The following is a 24947-nucleotide window of genomic DNA, read 5'->3' as shown; positions in this document are numbered from 1 at the left end:
CTCTTGCCCGCTTCCATCGCTGCAACACCTGTTGACCTGATAACTGCTCTCATTTCAAAGTAGTGAAATGTCAGTAACTACTGTTAGACATTAAAAGGCTGCATTAGATCAGTAATCCAAACAGTGGCTCTCTGAAGCTCCTCGTTCGACTCAGGCCATTACAAGAGGGCTCTAACGTTAGCTCTGCTAGTTTCTCAGCTTTGATTCTGGTGAGGTTACTGTTGATGTTTTGTCTTTGGGGACTGGAATACGGTTTGGTGTGTCACCTCTTGCAAACAGCGACTTAGCAGGTGGCAGCTCCTTCTTCTGTTTGGCCCGTCTTGGAGTGTGGAGGGACTCGATGTACAGCTTCACCCTCTGGTCCACCGCATCTCGAACCAGGCCTGTAACCTCCTGCAAACAGCGTGCACATGTTTTTAAACAGTTTTCAGAAATGCGGAGACAACACAACCTTTTGATGATGATTGTGGAAGTGGAACAACAGGACAGTAGAGGTCTAAGAAGAGAAAAGGCTCCACAAGTGTCCGGGTGGAGAGACCAGAATGAAAACCTCTGAGCTGAATAGACACAAGGCTCAAAGTCATCTTAGATTCCACGCTGCTGCTGTCTTTACAGAAGGCCCCCTGCAGAACAGAAGCCATATATTCAGTCACACGCTTCTTCACACCCGTACCTTGACGCGGTCCGCAGTAAACCAGCTGGCGTCCACTCGGCCGCCCAGGGGCAGGACGTGGAGATCCACCAGCACGGCAAAGTTCCCACACTGTAACACAAAGAGGAAGGACAGCCACAGGTTGCTGAGGGGCATTGAGCTCACAGACAACAAAGGAAATCAGAGTGTGGGTGATTGACAGCGAGACAAACCACAACGCCCCCCCCCCACCCCCCCCGTGTCCCCAAACATCACCCCAGGCCCCCCTCACAGGAGTCTCCTCCCTCTCTTTACCAATCAACCAAAAAAAAAAAAAGGTATGGCCCTCTCTGTCTCCTCATGTTTCCCTTTTCTCAGCTTAGACTTTTGATTTAAAGCGGTGCATTATAGTCACAGCCTCGGGTCTGCTCAAAAAAAAAGAGTTTAAAGAGGGATCACATAAATGAGGATTATCCTACTTTGATAAAACTGCACAGATCTGCCCTGAAGCACTATATGTTCCTGCACCACGACTTCAGAGTGCTGAGTAGAGAGGGCTGCAGAGTGGATTCCTGAAGCAGCACGTCATCGTGTCAATGACAATAAGCTACGAGGGACAGCGAGGCCAGAGATGCCGCGGCTGGTTAACTTGCCGTTACATCTTTCTCAGCCCGGCCTGATTATGGTTCACACATGAGTGCAGAGAGCTGCCCCGCTGCAGAGAGAGAGAGAGAATGGATGTGGGTCTCGTGTGAACTTCGTCTCTCCGTGGACAAGGAAGAAATGGATGGAGTGAGACCACCCACAACATGAGACGGAGGAGCAACAAGCACTGCCCCAAAAGCACCAGTGTGATAATGCAGCAGAAAGCATTGAAGCGAGTCAGGAAGAGAAAACAGAGAAAAGACAAAACCAGACACAGATTTTTTAGATTTCTCATGAATCTGAGAAGAGTGAGTGCAAACAGAAGAGATGATTCAGTTAGTAAGAGAGGATACTTGTGCACACTAAGAGCTTTGTTTAGAGCCAGGCTTCGTCCCCTGGGCTCAAATATTGAAACTCCAGACTTCAGGGATGTTTCTACGACCTCGCTCTCAGGATGACGTAGAAAGAGCGCATTAACAGGGCGTGTAGGGGAAGGCCCCGTGTTCAAGTCTATACTCTTCCCACCTTCCAAACTCTCTCTCTCCTTGTCTTCTTCTCTTGTTTAAAAAAGGGAGTCTAAAAGGTTTGTTCCCTGGTCATAGAAGGAGTTTTATGAACTGTTAGAAAGCTGAAGTAAGGCTGGGAACCTTTCGTCATGTCGCATTAAAAAGGCTGAATTCTGGCTCCGAGGAAATCAGGCTGACAAATATTTTCTCTTTTTTCCCATGAGAGCATTTCCCTTTCTCGTTGTCTTCCTGCAACAAAAAAAAAAATCTGACTGAAGTGAAGCCGCTGCTTTCCCTCGGCTTGCATGTCAAGTAGAGGTAAGGGCGCCCCCTCATGGCCGATCAGGGAATCCAATCATTGAACTCCTCTTCTGCCTGAGGTCCTGTAGCTCTCATGTGTGCCAACGTCTACTCAAGTTTCAGCATTAACCAAGACTATAATGGGAAGTTAATGTTTTAGAGAGCCTAAAGAAGACGATGCGTTCGTCTGTGAAAACTTCAAATATGTGACATCAAAACGTTGAATACAAGTAGATAAATCCATACTCAAACTTTAGCATGAATAAAAGTATAAACAAAGACGAGGATGTCAGGGTTCAGAGCTGAGGCTCCTCTTAAAGCCCCCTCCTCATGTGTGCACGCTGCCTGTCAGCATCAGCTCGTCCCTATAGATCACTATTCTCTCCATCCTTCTTCATCCTTTGTCTCGCTGCACGCCGCACGGGCACGGTTGACCGGTGGCCTCAGCTGACTGCCTCCGACAATTACCAGTGTGTGGGAAAAGCCTAGCAACAGCAGGTCAGACCCTGTCAATCAAAAACATGAGGGCACACTGGTGGACGAGCCCCACAGACGAGTCTCGGGGGTTGGACTTGACACACGATGGACGGGTGATGGAATCCTGATTTAAGCGACTGCAGTTTGAGGAGGGCGCCCCCCAGGTGGGTTCATATATAATCCTCTATTCATGTGCTCCTCTAAAGGCCTCTGCACAGTTGAGTCTGTTTGAATAAAAACAGAGTCTGTCCACTGCTGAAAACAAGACAGGAGCGAGGAGAGTTTCAGCTGTCGATAAGGAGCTGCAGAATAATGACGATCACTTCCTGGTTGATTTCAGGACGTTAGTGGTCGAGTTTGATTACGCTGCTATCTTTACTACAACTGTTTTTAAATCATGTATTTTATTTGAGCTGACGCCTTCTCAGGCAGAAATCCAGATAAACTCCTCCTCTGTCTTTAGGGACATGAAAGAGTTAAATACATGCTATTAGAAAGTTGGCACCATCAGGTTTGGGCCGTCTCAGGAGCTCCCCCGGATTTTTATTTTTAAAGATTTAATTTTGGGCTCTTTGTACCTTTATTGGAGAGACAGGACAGTGGATAGAGTCAGAAATCAGAGAGAGAGAAAGAGAGGGGAACGACATGCAGGAAAGGAGCCACAGGCCGGATTCAAACCCGGGCCGCCCACTTGGAAGACTACAGCCTCCATACATGGGGCATGCACACTAACCACCGCGCCACCAGCGCCCCCTCCCCCGGAACATTTTAAGGGACCAGACATTTCTCTTCCATCGTATCAACACTTTAATGCATCGTTTAATAATCCTGATCTCGTCTTGTGTCCGTCAGGCACGCTGTCACAAACATGTCTGGTGGTTTACTTCAGCTTTACTGGAATCTTTATGTTTTTGATAAAAAGGGGGCGTGGCAAGCAGAGCATCTTGTCGTCATAGTAACTAGCCCTTTCAGAAAAAAACTTTGACTCTTCTCTGACGTCTTTACACGATGATGACATCATCAAGTCTGACAAGTCGGAGACCAGAATCCTCTCAGACTTTCTAGGTTGTCGTTCCGACTCGAGGCCACCTTCACTTTGAGTCTCTCCTCATTAAAAACAAATTATGACTGCAGGGGAGGAGCTCCTCTGGCTCCATGTTTTTCAGGTATAACAAGCCAAAAACATTTCTCAGAGTATGCCCAACATCTGTCACATTAGGAGCTCATCTCCATGTTTGTATTTCAGGAAACAGAGAATGGATGAGTGTTATTCCTGACTGGGAAGACAAAATCAATGTTATAGGCAACATGGCTTTAGATTACAGCAGCTAATGTGAGCACACAGATAATCTGATCAATACTCGGGGACAAAGGGAGCAGTATGGGGAGAGCGGCACACAGCAGGGTGAATCCCCCTCTCTGAGCTCCTGATTGAGTCTGCTTGTGGGCTGAAAGCCAGACATCTAGCAAGCTTAGACTAACTTTATTTGATCACATTAGAGCAGCAGACGAGACTGGAGCGGGGAGCGGGATATTAATGACAAACATTGGTCTGTCCCTCACACAAAAACAGCATGTGACTCCCCGGGCTTCTCAGAAAAGGGGATTTAGTGAGGAATGTAAACTAATGCAATCACACTAATAAGAAAACAATTAATTTGTCCAAGAGGCACTTTCCCCCCGGCCTGAGTGTCGGCCTTTGAATCCGGGCTGAGCTGTTAAGGTGAAGCTTTTTCAAAAGGGACGATTGTGTCGAGTGCGGCAGATAAGACAAAAAAAAAAAAGCTGCTGAATCTAATTTTACACAAAGGCCAAGACGACAATCACATCATGTGGTCTAAATTTGTCAAGTCCCAGGACAAAGGGTGACCTGTGGATCTCAAAGCTGAACTCTGTCCTGAACTATGACCCCTATAGATCCCCCATTAAGCCCGGCTCTGTCCCCCCTCTTTACTGAGATCTCTGCGAGCAGTGGAATACTTCATCTGTGCTCACATGCAGACCACAAGAACAGAATCCTACTCCAGCAGAGAGATCGGAAAGTACCTAAAAAATCCAGTGAAAAAAGCAAGAAAAATAACTTGAATGCTACCACATACACACACTTCTCCTTACGACATCACCTCCACAGTATCACAAGCAGCAGCCTCACAGATTTCATTCTAAGTGTTTATTAAATTCATGAGCCTTTCTGGTTAGCTTTGACTCAAACTGTCGCTGTTGTTGGACAGAAAGGTTTGAAAGAGGGCCAAGTTCCAGAGGAAGTTACTCTTTTCATACTGACTAAAGCGGGCCAGCACGGCTTTGTTCCCCGCCTTGCACAGGCTTTTTAGAGTTATGAACAGAGAGCTGAAGGCTGAATGAGAGGCGGCAAGGAGCGCTACTTAATACCAAATCCTTTATTGTGCCACCTTTTGTGTGCTGACACACACACACTGAATGAATAGGGCCGAGTCTTCCTGCAGGCTAAGCTCAAATGCTCCAGCCTAATTCTCCCACTCTGCCAATCTGATAAACACGACCTGCAGGAAGCAAAGGGTTAACAAAGAGAAAAAACTGTGATGATGTTTGAGGCTGAGGCCGCTCACAGTCTGCAGCACAACATGAGAAAATTCCTTCATATTTCTGTCTGTAAATAAACAAATCGGGAGCCAAGCCCGCTGATGGCTCCGTTCCCTTTCTGCTCGTTGGAGCTCTGGTCTTTATCACTCTCAGTTCCCAAAACACTCTCTCTACCTTCCCCTTATCTCTCTCCCAGACCCGGCTCTCCATCCTCCCGCCTGTGCTGCTCCAAGTTGGGCACTGAGCCCAAAACAGTACAAGCGGCTTCACCCGTCTCCCCACCTCGCTGCCCTTTGCCATCGCTATCGCGCCGTATAAGAACCAGACCCTCTCTCGGACTGCACTTAGCTCAGAGGCTAACACTAACCAGCCGCAGATGTTTACATTGGAAGGAAGGGGCAGCAGATGCGGTCTCACTCAATAAAACTTGCATCTCTCCCTTTGTCTCTCTTTTTTTTTTTTCAGACATTCTCTGAGTCTGCAGGGAGCCCAGGGGAGCTCTTTAGATGTGTGGGTGTGACAACTTGCTCTCAGGCTTTATTTGACTCATTCCCAGCTCTCTCTCTCTCTCTGTGCTGTGAGTCACCTGGGTTTCCCCTTTAAAAAAAAACCTCTCTTTTCCTATTTCACAAAGTGCCAGATACCGAGTGCTGCAGCCTGAGACGTGATTATCGTTGAGGCGAGTGTTATTTACAGAAAGTGCACGGAAGTGTTTTGTTTGCAAAGCTCACCGTCATTCAGGTGAATGTTAGCACACCTGAGTCCTCTTTATTTGATGATAAAAAAAAAGAGACACAACCCAAGAGTGGAATTCCAGCAGCAAGAACAGACAGGAATATCTCCCACGTAACACTCTGCAAACAAAGCTGGGGCAGACACATCCTTGAGAAATTGATACATAGATCGAGAGCACCAGTGAGGAGTGTTTGGCCTCATTAGGAAAGAGAGAGAGAGTGAATCCAGAGGCGTTAATGTAGGGCAGAGCTGAGATGAAAGAGGGTGCTTCTTTTTTTTTTTACTGGTGTCACCTTCTGCTGTGAAAGATTCCCCGAGCTGGAAGACGTCAACATGTTTGTTTTTTATCAGAATGTAAAGATGTGTTAGAGAGGCTAGATGTGTTAGAGGCTGGATGTGTGATCTGATGTGAGCTCATCTACACTGTGACAACAACACTAACCAGCACCAAAAACCCTCTGACATTAAACTGCTCTGTGATACCTCAATCGTATTTATTTATTTCTAAAACAACACTTTACTCTCCATCTCAAACTGCTGCTTCAGATGGTTCCAGAGTGAGCGCTGCACATGGCTAATGGAAGGCAGATTGCAGGGCTCTGCAGCAGTAATGACCTGGCAGACAGCGAGCGCTTCAGTGGATCAGAGTTGGAGCCTGCGGGCCCTTTTTCGGGAGGTCTGAGAAGTGGCAGGTCACTATATAGTCTAAGCCTATTTAAGAAGGAGCATACCAGCACCTCCTGCAGCTCCACAGAGCGGGGAGGGAGCTGCTTTGAAAAACATCTTAGGAGGAGTCGTAAAACACCCGGCTGAACGGCCTCCTAAACATGGCATGGTGAATCCAAGAACATAACTCATAATTGCTTGGCTAATCCTCGTCAAGCTGGCCTCGGTCTGCAGCGTGTCTCTGTGGAAACAATGTCTCTGTGCAGCTTTTTTCCCCCTCAGAATATAATTTATTCATTCAAAAAAAACAAAACATGGTGGCAGCGGTGTTTTGGTTTGAGAAAGTGGAGCCCGGGGTAGTGGCTGCGACGCTTTTGTTTGCACTGATCTCGTTTAACATACTCGTTTGTGGTGAGTTGGTTAAGCATGGTAGAGGCTGAGTGCTTTTTCTCAGGCAGAGTAACACAACAGTATCATTATGTGCCCAGTGGGAAGGAACCCTCCGTGAACCTCCAGGGTTTTACTCTCCCACAACCAGCCGAGGAGGGGGGTGGAGGGGGGGTCTGTATGCAGGCATGCATATGAAACAAATAAAGGGGGTGAAGGCAATATCTGGTCAACGAGGCACACATGGCATTACAGAGGATGTGAGAGATCAGTGTGAATGTCTGCAGCCCTCGTCCAAAACTCTCAATAAATGAAACATCAACAAAAAGAGAGACCAGTGGCTTTCCCTGCACTTAACAAAAACATCTGAAGAGCATTATTCCTGACAGAGCATCACACTGAGGAGGAAGAGCTCGGCTCAGCAACGGGAGGAGCTTCCTCGGCTCTGTGCGCCTTGCATGGGTCCATTAAGAAAAAGCTCTCAGGGAGGCAGTCAGTGGAAGATCTGCAGAGGGGGAACAGAGTCTCTGAATAAAAAGTCTGACAACATGACGACGTGGGCGCACAACAGTTGAAACGTGTGTCAGTACTTCCCTCTAGTGGCCATTTTGTATACTGCTGATACAAAGACAAAGAACGCAGCCAACATAGAAGTTACAAGGTTTATACAGTAAATGTTAGAGAGGGAAGCAGATGTTCCTGTTTGCATATTAACCCCTCTGCACATATAAGAAGCCTGATATACACCATGATAGATCCAGAAGTTGTGTCTGTGACAGTTTGACTCTGCAGCAGCAGGAACACACACGGTTGTTTTTAATCCATGACAATAACGCCTGAACAACATCTGAATGTTCTCATGCTTCACTTCGTTTTGTGCATTTGATGTGGGGTAAGTTTCATTCATATTAAGGCTTTTTGGTGAGTGACAAATACCCAAAAGAAAAGAAGAGAAAGAAGGAATGCATCGATATATCGCTCCCTGTTGCAGCTGTATATGTAAGTTAGTTGTATCTTGTGTTTCATGATTGGTTTACCACTTATTATTGGTGGTGGGAGTATTTAGGAGGTTTCCTATACTGTCATTGCAAAATTTGCCCATTTTGAGCCACTTTGGTTTAAAGTTGGTCGGCCCTCAGGGGACCCCTAACTGGTCTGGGGCCCTAAGCAGTTGCCTGCCTCACCTGTTGACAAGAGGCGCCTCTGCACGCACTGCAATCGCAGAATGAATGCATGAAGCATCTTGTATCTGGGAGTGAATTATTCCGACCGCTCGTTTTCTTTGACGACCTGTTCAGGCCGACAGCCGCGATAGGTCCATGTAGAAAAACATTGGTTCGTTGCACCGATGTCAATAGCCGATTTGAATCTGTTGTGATGTATCAATCGTATGATGGAAAGCTCGTAAACCTAACAGATCTGCCATATTCTACTTTTTCCTGCTAGTTTTAATCAAATTGTAGAGACATTAAACGAATATAAAGCCAGCGAAGAAAAGTTTAAGGTTTTTAGGGTGGACAACCCGATTTCTAAGGGGCTCATGCCGACCCCCTCTGGTTAACAACAAACACATTTTGACATTACAAACACATCAGTCTTTACATAAAAATATCAAAAACAGAATATATGTGTAATACAATACTGCAGCAAAGGGTCTCTTCAGCGTGTAATTCCTCTTTACTTACCTTGATGACGAATTTGTGAGGGGCCATCTGAACGCAGAGGTCACCTGAAACAAGTAAATGATACTTTATTACACACATAACACTCCCTTATTTTCACGATTTTGATGAAATCTGGCAGACTACGTTAGCCATCACCCAAAGAAAAGAACAGCTGGACACACCTGGTTGTAATTTATGGGTTAAAGCTGCATCATAAAACCAGTTTGTTATGTTACTTGCTGACATAAACACAAAACCGGAAAATACATTTGAACTAGGGCTGAGCGATATATTGAGTTTTTAAGATATATCGATATATTTTCAATCCAGATATAGAGTTAATATCGTTAATATCGATGTAGTTCATGTTGCATTAAAATAACGTTTCTTCTGTAGAGCTGCCAGTTCACCTATTTCTCATCTCTCTCTCTCTTCACCCTGCTCCTCTCTCTCTGTCTCTCTTCACCCTGCTCCTCTCTCTCTCTCTCTCTCTTCACCCTGCTCCTCTCTCTCTCTGTCTCTCTTCACCCTGCTCCTCTCTCTCTCTCTCTCTCTTCACCCTGCTCCTCTCTCTCTGTCTCTCTTCACCCTGCTCCTCTCTCTCTCTCTCTCTCTTCACCCTGCTCCTCTCTCTCTCTCTCTCTTCACCCTGCTCCTCTCTCTCTTTTCACCCTGCTCCTCTCTCTCTGTCTCTCTTCACCCTGCTCCTCTCTCTCTCTCTCTCTCTCTTCACCCTGCTCCTCTCTCTCTGTCTCTCTTCACCCTGCTCCTCTCTCTCTTTTCACCCTGCTCCTCTCTCTCTGTCTCTCTTCACCCTGCTCCTCTCTCTCTGTCTCTCTTCACCCTGCTCCTCTCTCTCTTTTCACCCTGCTCCTCTCTCTCTGTCTCTCTTCACCCTGCTCCTCTCTCTCTGTCTCTCTTCACCCTGCTCCTCTCTCTCTCTTCACCCTGCTCCTCTCTCTCTTCACCCTGCTCCTCTCTCTCTGTCTCTCTCTTCACCCTGCTCCTCCTCTCTCTCTCTCTCTCTTCACCCTGCTCCTCCTCTCTCTCTCTCTCTCTCTTCACCCTGCTCCTCCTCTCTCTCTCTCTCTCTCTCTCTTCACCCTGCTCCTCCTCTCTCTCTCTCTCTCTCTCTCTCTCTCTTCACCCTGCTCCTCCTGTCTCTCTCTCTCTCTCTGAGCCAAACTCAAAAAACTAAATGGTTAACAAAACACACAACTGTGTTTATTTTGTTATGCAGAAAATTAATTAATTTCACAAACAGGAAGTTTGTTTTCATGTACGTGTTGAACTTGTGCAACTGACTGTTAATAAAAGACATATTGATATACAGTATATCGAGGATCACTATTCAGTGATATCGAGATATGAGTTTTGGTCCATATCGCCCGCAGCCCTGATTTAAACTGTTAAATTCAGCATTTTATTGTCAGTTTTAATCAAATCGTAGAGCCATTAAACCAACGTAAAGTCGGTTTAGAACCTGTTTCTACAGTCAAATAAACAACAAATAAACATTTTACATTACAAACGTAACACTCTTTACATCAGTTATGTTTCATACTTAATATAAATACATTATCTTTATAAGGTAGCATTTAATTATTTTTATACAGTTTATTTATATGTTCAGAATGTAACCTAATGTACTACTAACTCCTCTGTTGTACTCTCCGGTACAGAAGGAGGCGACAAACAAAATGTTGGTTTGCGATCTACCAAATAACTCAGAGAAGAAGAAGAAAATCTGCACGAGATTTGAGAAAGTAACATTTAATAAAAGTTATTTAACGTGAAAGTTACATTACTCTCTTCTTATTATGTTACAAAACATGAACGTGGAACATTTGAATGTGAAGGGTTTCAAACTTTGACTATAAATATTAAACTGACGCATTTTTTTAGCGGTTAAATAGTTTTCCTGTTTGTTCAGTTTGAGTTTATATTTAAACATATCGACAGTTAAAGTTATTAATTTAAAACAAACGTGAAGTCTTCATGACAAACTAACCGTTAACGACACAACCGAACACCTATAAATACATTTAACTCTGAATAAGTGTTGAAAAGGAACAGATTTCATACCGCCAACAGGTTTGAATGTTTGTCAAACGACGAGGCGCCGAGATATGACGTCACTCAGTTTGTAATCCAAATATGGTATGAAGCGTTTTGAAGAAAACTACAAACATCACGTAAATTGTGGGAAATTCTAACTTTACATATATATTATAAAACTGGGTTTTTAATTTATTATGTTTTGGGTGGACGATCTGTGTTTACAGCAACTGTTTTTAAAATATTTTTATTTTCTTAATTTGGCTTTTTTGGGCAATTCAGCATTTTTAATTAAGAATCAGGCATTAAAACTGTCGACAATTTTACAATTTACTCCAAGCAGCATATTAAGATGACGAAATGTAAAATAAAACAAATCAAACTGATCGGAAAAACATATCACAAAAATATATTGTAACTTCAAAAAAATCAAAATTAAATAGATTTAGGTAATAAATTAAATTAAATTAAATTAAATTAAATTAAATTAAATTAAATTAAATTAAATTAAATTAAAAGTACTATAACTATTTTTAAAGAGCGGAAGAAACGGGACCGTTGATCAAAAAGGACCCCACTTTCTTGTACCCAACGCTCGTGTCGCTACCATGGAAACGAGTTGTCTATGAAAAAGCCCGCTCAAAATATCAGGATAATGCGTTATCAAATTGTTTCCGATTTGTTCCCGTTATAAGAGGCAACTAAAATACGTTACAGGCAAAACTTGGTTTGATTTAATGTGTTTTTCATGAATAATTTATCCAAAATGTGTTTTATTTTTGGTCAGGCAACGCTTCGGCCTCACTATCCGAGATATGGCAACTAAAGGCGCTTAACATGGAAGCAGCAAAGCAGCGTCTTCTACCACATTGACTGTCTTTTAGGTCACCACGGTGACATATACCACTTTTATTTATCATCACACATTAATTTAAATCGCTGTCGATGTCATGTTTGTATCATAGGTCTGTTAAAATGATGTGATTGTGAACCTGTCGCTTCAGTGATGTCTCGGTTTGTTAATAAATCTCCTTCAATCTGCACCGATCGACCTTTAAACAACACCGACGTCTGCACGAAGCTGCGGTTACTGAAGCAGCTCCTCACATCCTGTTTGGGTCCCACAGGGAGACTTAAACACGTTCATAACAACATCGGAGGACACGTGGTTACGACCTCAGCCTCCTCGGTGCTGCTCACATCCGTCACCTCCTCACAGCCAATCATCAACCTGATAAAAAGCTCCATCCTCAACCACGTCTCCCGGTTCAGCGACTGCGGCTTGTTTGCAGCTGTTCTTTGTTTATCTCTAATAGAAGAAGCAAAGCAGAGCGGTGTGAGGAGACAGGTGAACAAACACCTGCTGAGTCTGTGCACCTCTTACCTCCAACATGAACACTGTGGTTGCAGAGTGCCTCTGGACTTCTGCAGCAGTCAGGACCTGATCACATTATCTCTCAGTGTTGTCTCCAGTAAACCTGCATGTGTGCTAACAGAGGCCGAGGCTCTTCACATCAGCAGGCTGGCTGTGCGGGCGTTTCTGCTGACTGTTCCCTGTGACAGCCCGGGTCCAGTCAGACTCGGCAGAACAGTGAGTGTTGGTGTTGAAGGACATCCTGTGCTTAACTCTGAGGTGTTTCCAGGTTTACTGGTGGAAGTGCATGACATATTCTGCCTCAAAACTGCAGAACACCTGCGTTCAGACCCCCTGCGGGTTGTGTTGTTCAGCACATCTCTAGCTGGAGACCTGTGTGAGCTGGGCGATGGGATCATCCAGGTGCACCCAGGTGTGGACACAGACTCTCAGATCCTGGATCAGCTCCTGGAGCTCTGTGAACGTGTGATCGGAGATGGAGTGAAGCTCTTTGTGTGTCAGAAGGTCGTACACCCGGTCCTGCAGCAGTACCTGAGGAGGCATGGCGTCATGGTGATGGAGAGGGTGGGGATCTCTCTCATGGAGCCGCTCGCTCTGCTGACAGGTAGATAGATAGACAAATCCCCCCCCCCCCCCATACATATATATTAACCTGAAAAAGAGATTTAAAGAATACCTCTAGATGAATCAAACTTAAACTGTGCAATTAAAAATAGATTTATACAAGAAATGTACATAACCCGTGAAGGGATAAAAATATATGTGACATTTAAACAAGAACCTAAAAACAGTTGAGGAACAAAAAAAACTAGTTAGACCTGAATATAAAAAATAAAAACGTGTTGACCTTCTGTTGTGTTGTTTATATACTGTATGTACAGCAATGTTTAAAAAGAAGATTTATCCAAAAACAGACATTAAATAACAGTCAGTGCATATAGATACTAAGACTGGCAGTTTGAGGCTGTGCTGCTGATCCTTTACTTCACATGTACTTTATTTTCTTTTGTTAGTCATTTCATTTGTAACTTTTTTTATGTCAGATCATCTTTCATTCCTGTCTCCCCTTTGACGTCCAGGTGCTCTACCTGTGGCCACGCTGCACGCCACAATCCCCGCCAAGGCTTACGGGACGGTGAAGGAGGTCAGCGTCAAGGAGTTTGGATCGAAGACGATGCTGCACTTGGAGCCCGCTGGAGAGTCTGCCATCTGCACCATGACCCTCTGCCACAGGAACGAGACCATGCTGAGCGAGCTGAAGGTAGGATAGAGGGAGGACGATGGAGGGTTGAGAGTTTAGATTACTTTCACTTTTTGTAGCTTTTAAAGAAAGTTATCAACGTTCGTTCATAGATAAACTCAAAGTAAGAGAGGAGACTCCAGCTGCACAGATTTTACACTGACAGGCGCCATCCTCCCTCTCTCCCTGCTCTGTCGTCACCTTGTTTCCTTGTAACAATGCTGCACTTTAAATCCCCACCACCACCTCAGCATCCACCTGCAGGCTCCAACCGAGAGTTTAAGATATGATGTCACCACCCCTCAATTTCTGCGTTTTAAATAAATCTACGAGGAGTGACGAGGTCGGAGCTTAGATGCCAAACTCAAACTCTGTTCTGCTGAAATAAATATTTCAAACATAAAACAAACACAAACGTGAGACGTCTGTCTGAAATGTGAATGACAGTTTCATTTCATTTTTTTTATTTGTTCCGTACATGTCAAAACACACAACAGAAAAGAAAAAAACGATTCACACTTTATCCCATGTACGGAAAGGAGCAGGGAGAAGAATACATCTTGTTTTATCCCCCCCCCTTACTCAAAAAGAAAACAATAAATGTTTGGATGGTTCTGTCCAAATTATAATCAATGAATGAATACCAACATAAAAGAAATCTGACAATTCAGTCTTCACTTCCTCAGAAATAAGAAGGAAAACACACAAACTGTCACTGTCATACCGTCTGATAACTTTGATCTTAAACATTTTCTTAAACTGAAATATCTGAACACAACCCTTCAAATCATTATATAAAGAATTCCACAATTGAATTCCAATGACAGAAATACACTTCTGTTTTAAAGTTGTCCTTGCAAACTGATGCTTAAAATTTAATTTTCTTCTATGCTCTTCATCTTCTGAGCTCAAAACAAACATCTTTTGTAAACAGTTGAACTGCAACATGTTTTTGTTTTTTTGCAATTTGAAAAGAGACGGGTGAAATACTGGATGTAAACTCAACGTTTCTCAGAGTAAAATGGCGTCACAGTCAGAGTAATCTGTGTGTGTGTGTGTGTGTGTGTGTGTGTGTGTGTGTGTGTGTGTGTGTGTGTGTGTGTGTGTGTGTGTGTGTGTGTGTGTGTGTGTGTGTGTGTGTGTGTTAAAGGTGGTGTGCCAGCAGACGGAGCACGTCTTGAGACTCACCTTGAAGGAGCCTTCGGCCTTACTGGGAGGAGGCTGCACAGAGACTCACCTAGCTGCTTACATCAGACATCAGGTGAGATTTCAGATTTAGTCTGAATCTTTGCAGCCGTCCCAACAACAACACAAAGTTAAGTTCTGTTTCCTTCTCAGAGCGTGGAGGAAGTGGCAGAGAGCGCCTCGGCTCTGGGATGCTCGCAGACAGAGTACCTCCTCGGGGTTGAAGGATTCTGCCGCTCTCTGGAGGCGGTGGCTGCGGCGCTGCATCACGACGGGGGAGACTCTTTCATGGACCTGACTCACGCTCACCACTGGACCCGCCCCGCGGACGCCATGACGGAAAACATGGAGGACAACTCGGCCCTCTGCTGCGGCTGTGGACTGGTGCAAAGTGGTCCAACGGTGGACATGAAGTGGACTCATCTGAACACTGAACACCCAGAGTTCTCTCCTGCAGCGCTGCTGAAAGACAGAGCCGTGCAGCCTCGTGTGCTCGACTCCTTCACCGCTAAACTCAACGCTCTGCAGGTCGCTGTAGAAACTGCTAATCTGGTGCTGGATGTTCGATTTGTAATTCAAGATACGAACTAGCAGGATGGAGTGGCACAACCTGTCTCACTTCTAAGCAAAGAAACAGTCTGTGTCGTTTGGCAAGAAACAAACTTTTTCCCGATGCCTTTTGTAAATCGAGTTAATCCACCTTTAAAGGATTTATTCATCAATCTGTCGTCATTTCATTTGAAAAGCAGAAATCATGTTTCCTTGTTTTTTGTCAGGACTTATGATGCATGCTAACCAGCTGTGCAGCAGGTTGACATACATGCACAGATGGCCTAGTGGTTAGTGCCACCTTATGTACAGAGGCTATAGTCCTTCAAGTGGGTGGACCAGGTTTGAATCCGACCTGTGGCTCCTTTCCTCCATGTCTCTCTCTCTCTCTCTCTGATTTTTAACCCTATCCTCGGTCCTATCTCTAAACTAAAGGCAGAAAACGCCCCAAAATAAACCTTTTCCCATCTTTGATGTGCACGAGTTCTGTTTGATAATAATTTAAATGCCCGTTTATGAATGGATGAGTTAATACTGACGGACTCTTTACTCAGCGGCCTCTACCATCAGTGTGTGAATGTGTATGAATGGATGAGTTAATACTGATGGACTCTACTCAGCGGCCTCTACCATCAGTGTGTGAATGAATGAGTTAATACTGATGGACTCTCAGCAGCCTCTACCATCAGTGTGTTATGTGTATGAATGGATGAGTTAATACTGATGGACTCTTTACACAGCGGCCTCTACCATCAGTGTGTGAATGTGTATGAATGGATGAGTTAATACTGATGGACTCTTTACTCAGCGGCCTCTACCATCAGTGTGTGAATGTGTATGAATGGATGAGTTAATACTGATGGACTCTTTACACAGCGGCCTCTACCATCAGTGTGTGAATGTGTATGAATGGATGAGTTATTACTGACGGACTCTTTACTCAGCGGCCTCTACCATCAGTGTGTGAATGTGTATGAATGGATGAGTTAATACTGACGGACTCTTTACTCAGCGGCCTCTACCATCAGTGTGTGAATGTGTATGAATGGATGAGTTAATACTGATGGACTCTTTACTCAGCGGCCTCTACCATCAGTGTGTGAATGTGTATGAATGGATGAGTTAATACTGACGGACTCTTTACTCAGCGGCCTCTACCATCAGTGTGTGAATGTGTATGAATGGATGAGTTAATACTGATGGACTCTACGCAGCAGCCTCTACCATCAGTGTGTGAATGTGTATGAGTCGATGAGTTAATACTGATGGACTCTTTACTCAGCGGCCTCTACCATCAGTTTGTGAATGTGTATGAATGGATGAGTTAATACTGATGGACTCTTTACTCAGCGGCATCTACCATCAGTGTGTGAATGTGTGTGAATGGATGAGTTAATACTGATGGACTCTCAGCAGCCTCTACCATCAGTGTGTGAATGTGTATGAATGGATGAGTTAATACTGATGGACTCTTTACTCAGCGGCCTCTACCATCAGTGTGTGAATGTGTATGAATGGATGAGTTAATACTGACGGACTCTTTACACAGCGGCCTCTACCATCAGTGTGTGAATGTGTATGAATGGATGAGTTATTACTGACGGACTCTTTACTCAGCGGCCTCTACCATCAGTGTGTGAATGTGTATGAATGGATGAGTTATTACTGACGGACTCTTTACTCAGCGGCCTCTACCATCAGTGTGTGAATGTGTATGAATGGATGAGTTAATACTGATGGACTCTTTACTCAGCGGCCTCTACCATCAGTGTGTGAATGTGTGTGAATGAATGAGTTAATACTGATGGACTCTCAGCAGCCTCTACCATCAGTGTGTTATGTGTATGAATGGATGAGTTAATACTGATGGACTCTTTACACAGCGGCCTCTACCATCAGTGTGTGAATGTGTATGAATGGATGAGTTAATACTGATGGACTCTTTACTCAGCAGCCTCTACCATCAATGTGTGAATGTGTATGAATGGATGAGTTAATACTGATGGACTCTTTACACAGCGGCCTCTACCATCAGTGTGTGAATGTGTATGAATGGATGAGTTATTACTGACGGACTCTTTACTCAGCGGCCTCTACCATCAGTGTCTTATGTGTATGAATGGATGAGTTAATACTGACGGACTCTTTACTCAGCGGCCTCTACCATCAGTGTGTGAATGTGTATGAATGGATGAGTTATTACTGACGGACTCTTTACTCAGCGGCCTCTACCATCAGTGTGTGAATGTGTATGAATGGATGAGTTATTACTGAAGGACTCTTTACTCAGCGGCCTCTACCATCAGTGTGTTATGTGTATGAATGGATGAGTTAATACTGACGGACTCTTTACTCAGCGGCCTCTACCATCAGTGTGTGAATGTGTATGAATGGATGAGTTAATACTGACGGACTTTACGCAGCGGCCTCTACCATCAGTGTGTGAATGTGTATGAATGGATGAGTTAATACTGATGGACTCTACGCAGCAGCCTCTACCATCAGTGTGTGAATGTGTATGAATGGATGAGTTAATACTGACGGACTCTTTACTCAGCGGCCTCTACCATCAGTGTGTGAATGTGTATGAATGGATGAGTTAATACTGATGGACTCTACGCAGCAGCCTCTACCATCAGTGTGTGAATGTGTATGAGTCGATGAGTTAATACTGATGGACTCTTTACTCAGCGGCCTCTACCATCAGTTTGTGAATGTGTATGAATGGATGAGTTAATACTGATGGACTCTTTACTCAGCGGCATCTACCATCAGTGTGTGAATGTGTGTGAATGGATGAGTTAATACTGATGGACTCTCAGCAGCCTCTACCATCAGTGTGTGAATGTGTATGAATGGATGAGTTAATACTGATGGACTCTTTACTCAGCGGCCTCTACCATCAGTGTGTGAATGTGTATGAATGGATGAGTTAATACTGACGGACTCTTTACACAGCGGCCTCTACCATCAGTGTGTGAATGTGTATGAATGGATGAGTTATTACTGACGGACTCTTTACTCAGCGGCCTCTACCATCAGTGTGTGAATGTGTATGAATGGATGAGTTATTACTGACGGACTCTTTACTCAGCGGCCTCTACCATCAGTGTGTGAATGTGTATGAATGGATGAGTTAATACTGATGGACTCTTTACTCAGCGGCCTCTACCATCAGTGTGTGAATGTGTGTGAATGAATGAGTTAATACTGATGGACTCTCAGCAGCCTCTACCATCAGTGTGTTATGTGTATGAATGGATGAGTTAATACTGATGGACTCTTTACACAGCGGCCTCTACCATCAGTGTGTGAATGTGTATGAATGGATGAGTTAATACTGATGGACTCTTTACACAGCGGCCTCTACCATCAGTGTGTGAATGTGTATGAATGGGTGAGTTATTACTGACGGACTCTTTACTCAGCGGCCTCTACCATCAGTGTGTAATGTGTATGAATGGATGAGTTAATACTGATGGACTCTTTACTCAGCGGCCTCTACCATCAGTGTGTGAATGTGTATGAATGGATGAGTTATTACTGACGGACTCTTTACTCAGCGGCCTCTACCATCAGTGTGTGAATGTGTATGAATGGATGAGTTATTACTGAAGGACTCTTTACTCAGCGGCCTCTACCATCAGTGTGTTATGTGTATGAATGGATGAGTTAATACTGACGGACTCTTTACTCAGCGGCCTCTACCATCAGTGTGTGAATGTGTATGAATGGATGAGTTAATACTGACGGACTTTACGCAGCGGCCTCTACCATCAGTGTGTGAATGTGTATGAATGGATGAGTTAATACTGATGGACTCTACGCAGCAGCCTCTACCATCAGTGTGTGAATGTGTATGAGTCGATGAGTTAATACTGATGGACTCTTTACTCAGCGGCCTCTACCATCAGTGTGTTATGTGTATGAATGGATGAGTTAATACTGACGGACTCTTTACTCAGCGGCCTCTACCATCAGTGTGTGAATGTGTATGAATGGATGAGTTAATACTGACGGACTCTTCACTCAGCGGCCTCTACCATCAGTGTGTGAATGTGTATGAATGGATGAGTTAATACTGACGGACTCTTTACTCAGCGGCCTCTACCATCAGTGTGTGAATGTGTATGAATGGATGAGTTAATACTGATGGACTCTTTACTCAGCGGCCTCTACCATCAGTGTGTGAATGTGTGTGAATGAATGAGTTATAACCGATGGACTCTCAGCAGCCTCTACCATCAGTGTGTGAATGTGTATGAATGGATGAGTTAATACTGAAGGACTCTTTACTCAGCGGCCTCTACCATCAGTGTATTATGTGTATGAATGGATGAGTTAATACTGATGGACTCTTTACTCAGCGGCCTCTACCATCAGTGTGTGAATGTGTATGAATGGATAAGTTATTACTGACGGACTCTTTACTCAGCGGCCTCTACCATCAGTGTGTGAATGTGTATGAATGGATGAGTTATTACTGACGGACTCTTTACTCAGCGGCCTCTACCATCAGTGTGTGACTGTGTATGAATGGATGAGTTAATACTGACGGACTCTTTACTCAGCGGCCTCTACCATCAGTGTGTGAATGTGTATGAATGGATGAGTTAATACTGACGGACTTTACTCAGCGGCCTCTACCATCAGTGTGTGAATGTGTATGAATGGATGAGTTAATACTGATGGACTCTACGCAGCAGCCTCTACCATCAGTGTGTGAATGTGTATGAGTCGATGAGTTAATACTGACGGACTCTTTACTCAGCGGCCTCTACCATCAGTCTGTGAATGTGTATGAATGGATGAGTTAATACTGATGGACTCTTTACTCAGCGGCCTCTACCATCAGTGTGTGAATGTGTATGAATGGATGAGTTAATACTGATGGACTCTTTACTCAGCGGCCTCTACCATCAGTGTGTGAATGTGTATGAATGGATGAGTTATTACTGACGGACTCTTTACTCAGCGGCCTCTACCATCAGTGTGTGAATGTGTATGAATGGATGAGTTATTACTGACGGACTCTTTACTCAGCGGCCTCTACCATCAGTGTGTGAATGTGTATGAATGGATGAGTTATTACTGACGGACTCTTTACTCAGCGGCCTCTACCATCAGTGTGTGAATGTGTATGAATGGATGAGTTATTACTGACGGACTCTTTACTCAGCGGCCTCTACCATCAGTGTGTGAATGTGTATGAATGGATGAGTTATTACTGACGGACTCTTTACTCAGCGGCCTCTACCATCAGTGTGTGAATGTGTATGAATGGATGAGTTATTACTGACGGACTCTTTACTCAGCGGCCTCTACCATCAGTGTGTGAATGTGTATGAATGGATGAGTTAATACTGACGGACTCTTTACTCAGCGGCCTCTACCATCAGTGTGTGACTGTGTATGAATGGATGAGTTATTACTGACGGACTCTTTACTCAGCGGCCTCTACCATCAGTGTGTGAATGTGTGTGAATGAATGAGTTAATACCGATGGACTCTCAGCAGCCTCTACCATCAGTGTGTTATGTGTATGAATGGATGAGTTAATACTGATGGACTCTTTACACAGCGGCCTCTACCATCAGTGTGTGAATGTGTATGAATGGATGAGTTAATACTGATGGACTCTTTACACAGCGGCCTCTACCATCAGTGTGTGAATGTGTATGAATGGATGAGTTATTACTGACGGACTCTTTACTCAGCGGCCTCTACCATCAGTGTGTAATGTGTATGAATGGATGAGTTAATACTGATGGACTCTTTACTCAGCGGCCTCTACCATCAGTGTGTGAATGTGTATGAATGGATGAGTTATTACTGACGGACTCTTTACTCAGCGGCCTCTACCATCAGTGTGTGAATGTGTATGAATGGATGAGTTATTACTGAAGGACTCTTTACTCAGCGGCCTCTACCATCAGTGTGTTATGTGTATGAATGGATGAGTTAATACTGACGGACTCTTTACTCAGCGGCCTCTACCATCAGTGTGTGAATGTGTATGAATGGATGAGTTAATACTGACGGACTTTACGCAGCGGCCTCTACCATCAGTGTGTGAATGTGTATGAATGGATGAGTTAATACTGATGGACTCTACGCAGCAGCCTCTACCATCAGTGTGTGAATGTGTATGAGTCGATGAGTTAATACTGATGGACTCTTTACTCAGCGGCCTCTACCATCAGTGTGTTATGTGTATGAATGGATGAGTTAATACTGACGGACTCTTTACTCAGCGGCCTCTACCATCAGTGTGTGAATGTGTATGAATGGATGAGTTAATACTGACGGACTCTTCACTCAGCGGCCTCTACCATCAGTGTGTGAATGTGTATGAATGGATGAGTTAATACTGACGGACTCTTTACTCAGCGGCCTCTACCATCAGTGTGTGAATGTGTATGAATGGATGAGTTAATACTGATGGACTCTTTACTCAGCGGCCTCTACCATCAGTGTGTGAATGTGTGTGAATGAATGAGTTATAACCGATGGACTCTCAGCAGCCTCTACCATCAGTGTGTGAATGTGTATGAATGGATGAGTTAATACTGAAGGACTCTTTACTCAGCGGCCTCTACCATCAGTGTATTATGTGTATGAATGGATGAGTTAATACTGATGGACTCTTTACTCAGCGGCCTCTACCATCAGTGTGTGAATGTGTATGAATGGATAAGTTATTACTGACGGACTCTTTACTCAGCGGCCTCTACCATCAGTGTGTGAATGTGTATGAATGGATGAGTTATTACTGACGGACTCTTTACTCAGCGGCCTCTACCATCAGTGTGTGACTGTGTATGAATGGATGAGTTAATACTGACGGACTCTTTACTCAGCGGCCTCTACCATCAGTGTGTGAATGTGTATGAATGGATGAGTTAATACTGACGGACTTTACTCAGCGGCCTCTACCATCAGTGTGTGAATGTGTATGAATGGATGAGTTAATACTGATGGACTCTACGCAGCAGCCTCTACCATCAGTGTGTGAATGTGTATGAGTCGATGAGTTAATACTGACGGACTCTTTACTCAGCGGCCTCTACCATCAGTCTGTGAATGTGTATGAATGGATGAGTTAATACTGATGGACTCTTTACTCAGCGGCCTCTACCATCAGTGTGTGAATGTGTATGAATGGATGAGTTAATACTGATGGACTCTTTACTCAGCGGCCTCTACCATCAGTGTGTGAATGTGTATGAATGGATGAGTTATTACTGACGGACTCTTTACTCAGCGGCCTCTACCATCAGTGTGTGAATGTGTATGAATGGATGAGTTATTACTGACGGACTCTTTACTCAGCGGCCTCTACCATCAGTGTGTGAATGTGTATGAATGGATGAGTTATTACTGAAGGACTCTTTACTCAGCGGCCTCTACCATCAGTGTGTTATGTGTATGAATGGATGAGTTAATACTGACGGACTCTTTACTCAGCGGCCTCTACCATCAGTGTGTGAATGTGTATGAATGGATGAGTTAATACTGACGGACTTTACGCAGCGGCCTCTACCATCAGTGTGTGAATGTGTATGAATGGATGAGTTAATACTGATGGACTCTACGCAGCAGCCTCTACCATCAGTGTGTGAATGTGTATGAGTCGATGAGTTAATACTGATGGACTCTTTACTCAGCGGCCTCTACCATCAGTGTGTTATGTGTATGAATGGATGAGTTAATACTGACGGACTCTTTACTCAGCGGCCTCTACCATCAGTGTGTGAATGTGTATGAATGGATGAGTTAATACTGACGGACTCTTCACTCAGCGGCCTCTACCATCAGTGTGTGAATGTGTATGAATGGATGAGTTAATACTGACGGACTCTTTACTCAGCGGCCTCTACCATCAGTGTGTGAATGTGTATGAATGGATGAGTTAATACTGATGGACTCTTTACTCAGCGGCCTCTACCATCAGTGTGTGAATGTGTGTGAATGAATGAGTTATAACCGATGGACTCTCAGCAGCCTCTACCATCAGTGTGTGAATGTGTATGAATGGATGAGTTAATACTGAAGGACTCTTTACTCAGCGGCCTCTACCATCAGTGTATTATGTGTATGAATGGATGAGTTAATACTGATGGACTCTTTACTCAGCGGCCTCTACCATCAGTGTGTGAATGTGTATGAATGGATAAGTTATTACTGACGGACTCTTTACTCAGCGGCCTCTACCATCAGTGTGTGAATGTGTATGAATGGATGAGTTATTACTGACGGACTCTTTACTCAGCGGCCTCTACCATCAGTGTGTGACTGTGTATGAATGGATGAGTTAATACTGACGGACTCTTTACTCAGCGGCCTCTACCATCAGTGTGTGAATGTGTATGAATGGATGAGTTAATACTGACGGACTTTACTCAGCGGCCTCTACCATCAGTGTGTGAATGTGTATGAATGGATGAGTTAATACTGATGGACTCTACGCAGCAGCCTCTACCATCAGTGTGTGAATGTGTATGAGTCGATGAGTTAATACTGACGGACTCTTTACTCAGCGGCCTCTACCATCAGTCTGTGAATGTGTATGAATGGATGAGTTAATACTGATGGACTCTTTACTCAGCGGCCTCTACCATCAGTGTGTGAATGTGTATGAATGGATGAGTTAATACTGATGGACTCTTTACTCAGCGGCCTCTACCATCAGTGTGTGAATGTGTATGAATGGATGAGTTATTACTGACGGACTCTTTACTCAGCGGCCTCTACCATCAGTGTGTGAATGTGTATGAATGGATGAGTTATTACTGACGGACTCTTTACTCAGCGGCCTCTACCATCAGTGTGTGAATGTGTATGAATGGATGAGTTATTACTGACGGACTCTTTACTCAGCGGCCTCTACCATCAGTGTGTGAATGTGTATGAATGGATGAGTTATTACTGACGGACTCTTTACTCAGCGGCCTCTACCATCAGTGTGTGAATGTGTATGAATGGATGAGTTATTACTGACGGACTCTTTACTCAGCGGCCTCTACCATCAGTGTGTGAATGTGTATGAATGGATGAGTTATTACTGACGGACTCTTTACTCAGCGGCCTCTACCATCAGTGTGTGAATGTGTATGAATGGATGAGTTAATACTGACGGACTCTTTACTCAGCGGCCTCTACCATCAGTGTGTGACTGTGTATGAATGGATGAGTTATTACTGACGGACTCTTTACTCAGCGGCCTCTACCATCAGTGTGTGAATGTGTGTGAATGAATGAGTTAATACCGATGGACTCTCAGCAGCCTCTACCATCAGTGTGTTATGTGTATGAATGGATGAGTTAATACTGATGGACTCTTTACACAGCGGCCTCTACCATCAGTGTGTGAATGTGTATGAATGGATGAGTTAATACTGATGGACTCTTTACTCAGCGGCCTCTACCATCAGTGTGTGAATGTGTATGAATGGATGAGTTAATACTGATGGACTCTTTACACAGCGGCCTCTACCATCAGTGTGTGAATGTGTATGAATGGATGAGTTAATACTAATGGACTCTTTACTCAGCGGCCTCTACCATCAGTGTGTGAATGTGTATGAATGGATGAGTTAATACTGATGGACTCTTTACTCAGCGGCCTCTACCATCAGTGTGTGAATGTGTGTGAATGAATGAGTTAATACCGATGGACTCTCAGCAGCCTCTACCATCAGTGTGTTATGTGTATGAATGGATGAGTTAATACTGATGGACTCTTTACACAGCGGCCTCTACCATCAGTGTGTGAATGTGTATGAATGGATGAGTTAATACTGATGGACTCTTTACTCAGCGGCCTCTACCATCAGTGTGTGAATGTGTATGAATGGATGAGTTAATACTGATGGACTCTTTACACAGCGGCCTCTACCATCAGTGTGTGAATGTGTATGAATGGATGAGTTAATACTGATGGACTCTTTACTCAGCGGCCTCTACC

General features: G+C 44.2%; 3 protein-coding genes across 3 annotated transcripts in view; 1 reads left to right on the top strand and 2 right to left on the bottom strand.

The window, feature by feature from the left end:
- Positions 1–24947, bottom strand: part of memo1 (mediator of cell motility 1) — a 72577-nt gene that overhangs the window by 14214 nt on the left and 33416 nt on the right. The window lies entirely within an intron of this gene.
- Positions 160–10741, bottom strand: LOC132976013 (protein SLX4IP-like). The gene is made up of 4 exons (XM_061040962.1): positions 10659–10741; positions 8595–8638; positions 674–763; positions 160–393 (listed from the first exon to the last, which is right to left on the bottom strand). The coding sequence occupies exons 2-4, from the start codon at positions 8619–8621 to the stop codon at positions 187–189; spliced, it is 324 nt and encodes a 107-aa protein (XP_060896945.1). The 5' UTR covers positions 8622–8638; positions 10659–10741; the 3' UTR covers positions 160–186.
- Positions 11638–15461, top strand: mkks (MKKS centrosomal shuttling protein). Its single transcript, XM_061039408.1, has 4 exons — positions 11638–12610; positions 13086–13267; positions 14397–14507; positions 14585–15461. Exons 1-4 carry the CDS (start codon positions 11638–11640, stop codon positions 15020–15022), a joined length of 1704 nt encoding a protein of 567 aa, XP_060895391.1. The 3' UTR covers positions 15023–15461.

Source organism: Labrus mixtus, chromosome 6 (genome assembly GCF_963584025.1).
Source record: "Labrus mixtus chromosome 6, fLabMix1.1, whole genome shotgun sequence".
Classification (NCBI taxonomy): domain Eukaryota; kingdom Metazoa; phylum Chordata; class Actinopteri; order Labriformes; family Labridae; genus Labrus; species Labrus mixtus.
Note: the sequence above shows the minus strand (reverse complement) of the source record. Positions and strands in the feature narration are given on the sequence as shown.